This window comes from Lonchura striata, chromosome 1 (genome assembly GCF_046129695.1).
Source record: "Lonchura striata isolate bLonStr1 chromosome 1, bLonStr1.mat, whole genome shotgun sequence".
In the NCBI taxonomy this organism is placed as follows: domain Eukaryota; kingdom Metazoa; phylum Chordata; class Aves; order Passeriformes; family Estrildidae; genus Lonchura; species Lonchura striata.
Window position 1 is genome coordinate 109924317 of NC_134603.1, and position 9167 is coordinate 109933483.

A 9167-nucleotide genomic window follows, 5' to 3' on the forward strand; every position below is an offset into this window, starting at 1 on the left:
TAACCTAATCCCTCTCCCATGCAGTTTCAGGCCATTTCCTTATGTCCTGTTAATTGTTTCATGGGAGAAGAAACTAACCCCCACCTCATCATATCTTTTTAGGATGTAGTGAGCACTAAGATCTCCCCCTCAGCCTCCTTTTCTCCAGGGTAAAAAACTTCCCCAGCTCTGTTGCTCTTCTCTGGACAAGCTCCAGCAGGTCAATGTCTTTCTTGTTGAGAGGGGCCCAAAACTGACCATTGGGTTTGAGGCACAGCCTCACAAGTGCTGAGTACAGGAGGACAATCACTGCCCTGGTCCTGCTGGCCACACTACTGCTGATACAAGCCAGGGTGCCTTCTTTGGCCAATCTAAATGACAGCTGCAGCTCCGCTATTTCTGATGGCTGCACTCCGCTCTGACTCCTGCTAGGTCGTCTGCCTCTTTCCCTCACTAACCAGTATCGTGGCCAAACAGGTCTTAATGCATAAAAACTGATCCTTGCCACTTAAGCTGGCCAGCTGCCTGCCCAAACACCCACGGGAGTTTTGCAGGATCAGAATAGTTAAGGCAGCACTGCAGAAACCAGACAGGGCCCCTCCAGCCCTGCAGCTTCTGAGGCTGAAGGTTTGCCTGTCACACTCTGGAACAAAGATTCTTTTTGAAGTTATAAATTTAAATTGCTTCTCAGCAGCTACACCTTATTACTTTTTCACTTGCTTGTTTGGCCTCCTAGGATAGGTGGAAGGAGAAGGTTTATAGCTTGTTTATTACAGAAATAAACAAAAGGGAAGGAGAAGCAGCTGCTCCACTCTAAGTCCTTGCTTGCGTTTGATGATCTAGCGTGAGGTTGCCTGGTTCCCACCATGCTCACTTCAATTTTTTTTTTTTTTTTTTTTTTTTGACAAAAACACATGGAGAGATCATGTTCTGCAGTCAGCTGCAAACAAAGCCAGTTGGTTTTCTATACACTACTTGAAGGTCTCAAACACAGGTGCAGAGCAAAGCAGCAGTCAGTCTCCATCACAAGCAAACTCCACCACACTGCCCAGCCACTTTCTAGCTCCCCCTGCTCAGAATCATGGCATTTATGGGCCAGTTTTGCGTTGTGGAATAATGCCCTGCATGTGTTGACTCCAACAACCCCATCTACAGATGACCCAATGTGATGCTGCTTTCCACACTGGGAAAGAGCAGTCAGTGGAACACTTCCATGGGAATGAGTTACAAGCATTGATGGATTCCAGCATTTCAGCAGCTTCTACATTGACTGTTCTGTCAATTAAGCTAGGGGAGACCTGCAGGAGGAAGTACAAAGGCAAAATAGATGCTTTAGGTGCTATCTTTTATACCCATGTTAATCACTCAGGGCCATACAATGCCTTGGTTAGCATTACCAAACTACAAAATCCTCCTGTTTGAAGAGAGACTCCTACATAGCAGAAATTGCTTCCTGTCTACTTTACAAGTGCCAGGAGACAGCTGCATGAAAGTATGAACTCACAACCTGGGGATGTGGAGAAAGTGTGCCTTGATTTTTTGCTGCAGGCCTTTTGCAAGGAAGCAATTAGAGAAAACCTGGCAAATGAAATGAGAGTGAAAACAGTGATAAAACAACCCCCCTTCCCAACCTTGCCATCTGGGGAAACTGCAATATGAAGTCTGGAGTTCAATGGAAACTTTTGCATTATTTTCTTGTCTTTCCCTGGCCTAAGGCTGGCCAGAGGTTTCTTATAACCCCCAGCACCAGGCCACAGTAGCAGCCAGGCTTGTCATATCACAGCTTTTCATTCAGCCTCCTGCACAAATCCTGTATCCCACCAGCAGCTGCAAGGTAGCAGAGTTGAAGGCAGCAACTATTTAACAGGATCCTTCTTACGCCACAAGAAAATTACAAAAGGACATTGAAGGGCACCTGCAAACCTGCTTGCAGCCCCCAGAGTGCTGAGCTACAAGATGCAGTCAAGCACTGCCATATTTCACTCCCTCTGGACCTGGCATCCTGCAGTGGTTATGATCTCTCCCTCCTGCTGTTAGGATGACGTTAATGCTTTTAGAGATACATTTTCCCTTACAGTCAAGGTGTCAGCTGTAGATATGCCTCACTTCAAGTGAGTTATTGTCCCCTAGGTTTTATTAATTAGCCTTATCCAAACATCCACCATTGTAAATCCATTTTTCTTTTCCTGTTAGAGAAGTCTGTTATCAACATACCACTATTTGGACTGAGACATAGCACTCTGCCCCAAAAGAGTAACTCTCTTCATAAATAGAAGGGGAAGTGTGATCAGAGACTGCTATTTTAGAGTATTCTTAAGGAAAATGGTACACAATTCACTCACTCCTCATACAAGTTTTATTAAAAGTTTTACTTTCTCCTGACATGACTGCCTCTGGCTAGGTATGGTTTTTGCAGCACACAGAGGTGCCTAGTGAGAGAGGATTGATTCCGTGCAGCTTTCCAAGTGAACAGAGACTCTTGCTTCCATCCCTGCAGCTATTCCCCACACCTCACAGGCAGCTTGATAAATACAACAGATAAGATACCTAGCTAGCACATCTCTGCTGAATTTTCCCTCTGTAGCTCTCAAAACACCTGACAAATAATTCCCAATTTTTGGATTGAGAAGCACTCCAAAGGGAACACCTTAGCTCTTGCTTTCAATGCAAAGAAATTTTGACATTTGGGATGAAGGAACCACTGTCTGTGCCCCTTTCAACACAAGGCTGAGCTGGCAAGTGTGGTCATTAGGTGATCCCTAATCACTGCACTACAGCAATGGGCAGAATGTGGCAGCATGGCAGAAGCAGGTGTCAGAACATATATCCAGGAGTCCAGAGGTCCTCCAAACATTCTGGAGGGATATGGGAGGGAATTGAACCTTTCTAACTAAATCTTGCATACCTTGCAAGGAGAAGGAAAAGCAAATAAGAAAAAAGGCCGTACTTGCCCTGTCCCATCAAAGTTGGTGTGGTTTTTCATGCATGGGACAAGGGTTAGGTTAGCCTGGAAAAAATAGCCCCCCATGGTCCCCACTCCAGGCAATATTTTATATGAAAAAATCATGAAAGATGGGATAAACACCAAGTACTGATTTGTTGAGCTGGGCCTAGAACCACATTCTCTTCCTGTAAATTTCTTGTGGGGAAAAGGGTTTTTCTCCATGATTTTTTTTAAGTTGCAAAACAGGAGGGAGCAACCAAAACACTCATAATTGTCATAACTGCATTTCATTAAAGTTTCAAAGCTAAAATTTGCCTCCATAAAGTTTTTTTCTAAAACATGCAGCTCAGCATGGAGGTGGAGGAAATTCACACTATTTACTTTTAACCTAATAGCAAAGAGATTCACTCAGTCCTCCCAAGTTCCCTCTAGAGCTGTTTTTTGAGATACCATTCCCCAAAGTCCAGCTTGGTTGTCCTTGGGAAAAATCTGACTTTCTCTTCCCAGTGACTATAGAGGGAGGCCAGGGATTTCCTTCAGCATCTCCTCCTTACTACAAAATTTCACTGCAAATCCTTGTGAATGCCAGATGGCTTCAAGGACACCACTTCCCTCTAGAACAGTCGATTGCTTTGTTTCGGTGACAGGGCCATGCATTTCAACAGGATCCTGGATAAACATCTTTATTTCTTGCTTTTATGATGTTTCCAGGGAGAATGCAAAAGCCCTGAGAATCACAAACTGGAACCAGAGATGCTTGGAAGATTCTTAACATTTATGTACAGGCAAGAAAGCACAGCTTGAGTGTGATTAGTTTCTCCCTTTTTCTTCCTTAAGTCATAGCAAAGCATGTTCCAGCCAGAAATAAAGAGGAAAAGCTGAAGTGACACGTATCAGATCAGTTGGGTATTTACACTTGGCTGAGAATCATGCCTATTACCTGTTTGATGCAGAAGGGGAAAACAGTTAGCCAGAAGCTGCTGAAAAAACACAGCTGCCTCCCAGTTGCAGTCACCCAGGGCTCTGTGAGGAATGGGTAATACCTCCTTTTAAAAACTTGCTTAGGAGTTGTCATTTTCACAGCAACAAAAAAAATTGCAAAGCTTATAAAAATTATACCACATCTCAAAATACAGAAACTCTGAAATTTAAAAAAGACCTGCAAGAAAACAATTTCTGGAGTCACAAACCCTTCTCTATGCTAAACTACTCATCCAGCATTAATTATTGAAATCATTGGGGCGTCAAGAAATTATGTGTGTGTAGAACCCAATTTAGGGCAGTGTAGGCACATATACCTTAAATTAGAGCCAGGATTAGTCTGAACACTGTAGAGCATACCTTCAGTGGTACCTTCGCAAAGGGTGTACCATGCAAAGACAGTTGAGTTTTTTAAACTACCCATCCACCCAACCAATTAACCAACCCCACCATTCCCACTAAAAAAAAACACACATGGAAGGCTTAGGGAGGTTTGTGGAGGTTTGGAAACTACCATGCCAGCAGTGACTGGTGTCAGCCCCCTGGCTGCCATGGGGTGTCCTAGAAAAATATTTGGTCACAACAGAAACTGCAACCAGGAAAAAAAACCTCTAATGAACAAATCACCACTATCCCTCTTCCCTGACCCAATTCCTTCATTAGCTTAACAAGACTTTGAGTGACCAGAGTCTAAGAGCCTCAACCCCACAAATGTTTATACATGAGCCCTTAAATAAAAGAAAGATTTTTGTCTTCCATCCCATCATTAGAGCGTCTTTTAAAGCACAGGATTTAAACAGTAGCACATAAAAATTCGCCAAAGGCTTCAGTATCTTCCCAAACTCCAAAACAATAGTACTCAAATAGTTTGATTTCATAAACCCACCTTGACCCTTAAAAAAAAGGGCTTTGTTATTTAAACCTCATAATTGCATCAATATCAGTGTGTTGAAAAGTTTGGGTTGAAAATAAAGTTCCCATATAGGCCAAATATTACTGCAGGTCAGGAATATAATAAAAATGCCTTAAAAGGGTATAAAAACTTGGACAAGCAAGACTCGAGCTTTTCTCTCTGTCCCTTTCTGAAACCACTGATGTTTTTCACCCTGGAAATACAGTAGATAACATTTTTTTTTTTTTGGCACATAACTTCTAGGGCAAAAACCTCTGTGAAAGCTGGAGGGAGATGGATATTGAGGAGAAAAGGTATTCTATCATTTCTGAGGGTCTCATGGGGAAAAAAACTCTAAAGACAACCCAGTAGCAGGTGCAAACTTAGAGCATCAGACACAGGTAGTTATGAAACTAGAAATAATTGGGCCTCTTTTTCCTCAACACCTGTGGTTTCCTCCCAGGAGAGCACAGAGAACATTTATTAGAAGTACCAAAAGCATTTGGGAGCATGAATTCCTTTGGACTTGCAAGAGTTTTATGCATTATACCCAGGCAGTGCTTTTGATATACTTTCAAAATGTTTCACTGGTGGAAAAAAAAAAAAAAAAAATCAGACTTCAGCACTTTTAAATAACAGTTTATGGACTAGACACCATAGGCATCTAAAAATGGTTGGAGACAGACTATCATTATTAGACAAATGACAGGTCAAGTGATTGCAGATATATGGCACTCACCCTATTTTTATTGTTCAGAAGGATTTATCCCTGCTCAAGAGGCTGGAATGGGTTATTTCCTTTCGTTAGAGGTTACAGTCCATCACATGATTATACTGGGCAGTCTGCCTTATGGTGTGGGTCTTCTAAAGGCTGGCATTATAGAGGCACAAGAAATTGATAGCATTTGTGGTTTGCAGATTGCTTCAGCCCTTGGAACAGGCATTACCTGGCAGAAGGCACTACATGAGTGGCCTCAAGTGCTTGGCAAGGAGAATCCATTCAACGATCAGATTGAAGCCATATTCAAAGACCAAGGTGGACACTGATTTCCCAACTGCTGGAACCCTCACGTGATTTATGGTGGTGCTTCCACGAGTCAAGATGATTGAAGACACACAAAAAAGCGGGGAGAGGAAGTTATCAGAGCCAGTAGCAGTGGACATAACACAAGAGCATTCTTTTCAGTTTGTATCTCACCTGCACAAGTAGGCTATGCTTTTTCTGTGGAACTACGAAAATAAAAATCAAAGGATAGCTGCCAGCCAGACCATTTATTATACCAGTTTGAAAATCCTTATTTCTTTTTTCCATATACAACAAACTTCTAACCCCTACCTAATTTCATTTCCTTCTACACAACATTTCTAGGTTTTCTATTTGTAATGTTTCAATAGTTAATCTGATCCCAAAAGGAGAGGGGGAGACCCCAAACTCATTATGTTGTTATAAATTGTGTGTATGTAATTGCCTTGACTGTCAGTACATTATTTAGCTGCTATTTACTTATTAAAGTGTGCCAGGAATAACAAGGCACTACAATTTTGATGTGCCTGGCAGCATCAGCACAGACTGACTGAACACAGGTTCTCTTCCTCCATTAATAAAATATTAAGTTGACATTTCATGTATTTAAAAATCAGGTTCCTTTTTCAACCTGTAATGTATCTATGCTTTTTTTCCTTCCTAAGAAAAATAATATGCCCAGTCCTGTGTCTTTTACAGGCATGGCCAAGGGAATCACTAAAAACATTGGGCAGCCCTTACTTAAAAGGCAGACTTGCAGTTGGAGAATTACTGTGTTTTTTTCACCAGCTTATCCAATGCTCTTAGCAAAATAGATATTTAAATATGAGAGACAGCTCTTCCCTACTTGCAACCTTACTGAGGATGGAGGGATCAGGGAGCATAAAACAGCATTAATTACAGGTGGAAAAGATCAGTAAATAGGAAGCATTAACATGACATGACTAAAACCCACCCCAACAGCCCAAATCTCAGCTCTTCTCCTTGTCCTGAGCAGAGCCCTTGCACAAGGTTGTCACATATGAAGCAGCTCTTGGGCTGTGGTCCAAACCCAAGGATGGGGCCTGGCTGTAGGACATGCACCCACTCAGCATTTTGAACAGGTAGGGGATATCTTGGCTAATACTATTTTGACTGAAGCATTTATTATTGCTTTCCTAGATCCTGATCATTTTTATAGGGTACAGTCAGTACTGGGTCTTTTATTAAGGTATTAAGATAGAAATTAAGATAGAAATTCCTTTGGGATGACTGCTAACACTTAAGTAAATATTCAAGTTGCCTACTTCAGAAAATCAGAAGGGAATACATTCCTTAATTGAATGATACTTGTTAATAAGGCCCCAATTCATTAAAGGCATTTAAGATGTTACCAAAATATCCAGTCTCCCAAGGAATAGTTTCAACTCCAGAGACACACCTGAGGAAGACTGTTTAGCATTAGAAGGAAATCTCCTTGCTTCCTGTAGAAATTCTCTTCAAACAACATAACATTCCATGTACCCTGGTCAGGTAAAGCACCTTCTATTTTTGCATTACTTATTCAGGATTCTTATCTTTCATTAAATATAACACAAGGACAGAAACAAGCGCATCCACACGTCTTTACTACAGCCCAAGTACAGCACAGGCAATAATTACAGAATATCATATTTTCTCTACATCAACACACAGAAGTGTAGCAATTAAAAGGGGGAAGGGAGACATGTTTGGAAGACTAATTTTCAAGGCAATTTCTTTGCAAATTATTGTATTTCATTTGAGGTTGGGATTTAATAACACCAATTAGGAGTTTCACTAAGTAGTAAAACTGAAATTTCCCCAACTAAAATAAGCTACATTTCCCAGAGGAAGCATTTTTCTCTTACAGACTTTCTTACTTGTGAACTTACTGAATTTCTGAACAAAGGGAAAAAAAGATTTCTTATAAAATTAGAACACCATTTCAAAGACAACCTAAAAAATCCATAGCCAAATCCCAAAGCAAAGCCCTTGCAAAGGTCTGACCAGTACAACTGCTCCATGCTGGATACAGGGTCCTGAGGGACACCAAGGAATAGGCTCGACTCTGCCTGAAGGCACATTACCCAAAGCACACACCCTTGTGCCACAAGGTGAGCTCTGCACCTCCAAACCCAGCTGCATGCAGAAACCTGATATGTAACTAATGCATTACCTAACTTTATCAAAGGAAGATGAATTTTGGAACTATTAAGCCATCAGCTTTTACAACCACTATGTCTCAGTTATTTCAAATGCAAAAAACAGCTGAAGATCTGCACCCCCAAACATCAACTACTTACCCATATCACTCTAAAAATACATGTCCTATATTTAGAAACCACTGCTGGAAAAGCTAACTTATGCTAAAGCAGTGACAAACTATGAATTCTAGTCTATTCCATTAGGTTAACTGTCTCCTGGTGCTTAGATTGGTTGAAGGCGAAAAATGCATGGGTAAAAGATAAATGAGTAAACAAAGTTTCTCTTGGAAAGCTTATAATCCCATGCAATTCAAAGTTTATTAGCAGTATATAGTTCTAAAAGAAATGGCCTGTCAAGGTCTTTTTTGGAGAGTTAGAGCATGTGAATGAATACAGGAGGGATTATGCCACTGGCTGGGTCCAGCACACTGCACATGGGAAGGCTCTCTTGCTTGAAATCAGACAGCAGGAACTCATTTTGAGGTATAGAACATCTAAACCTACCTGAAGCTATTTGAATTCAGAATCTGGCTTCTTCACAAAGAATCTGCTCCAAACATATAAAAACTACATAACTGTTGTTGCAAACTTTCACCACAAAGCCTTAAAAGAGTAGAGGAACATGGGAGGGGAGGAGGCAGCACCCAGCAGTGCCAGCCAGGAAAGCCGTAAGTGCAGGCTTCCTGCTAAGCTTGCATCCCATGTTTCTGCTGGCTGCAGCAGCCCATGTGCTCACCAGTCATGTACCAAGTCATTACACAGGTCAGCTTTAACTTAACACCACCTGTTGCACTTATACCATTTCCTTTATGAGGAGAACAACTTGTTGGGCAATGAACAGAGATTGGTTTCCACAAGGGGTAATAGTACAATTAGCCTAAATAAAAATGTTCCCTTGAATGTCATCCAGTTCCGTTCTTAACCTTTCTGTGGACTTATTTCATAATTCAAAAATTAATGGCTTTTAACACTCACTTGGGAGTTTAAGAAGATAGCCTACCACACATCCACTGCTGAAATTTGCTCTTGCACTGTCCATGTTGTGTTATTCTGTTGCCATTTCTCTGTCACAAAAAAAACACCTGTCTCTCCTCTTGATATTTGATGAGCTGCTGCACATGGACAATCTGGCCTCCCACTACA

General features: G+C 41.4%; 1 protein-coding gene across 1 annotated transcript in view; it reads left to right on the top strand.

Moving 5' to 3' along the window:
- AOAH (acyloxyacyl hydrolase) overlaps positions 1-6058 on the top strand; it is a 72005-nt gene extending 65947 nt beyond the window's left edge. Inside the window, 1 exon segment of the mRNA XM_021553287.3 lies at positions 5715-6058. Within this exon segment, the coding sequence (XP_021408962.2) occupies positions 5715-5843 (129 nt within the window). The 3' untranslated portion in view covers positions 5844-6058.
- The last annotated feature ends 3109 nt before the right edge of the window (positions 6059-9167 follow it).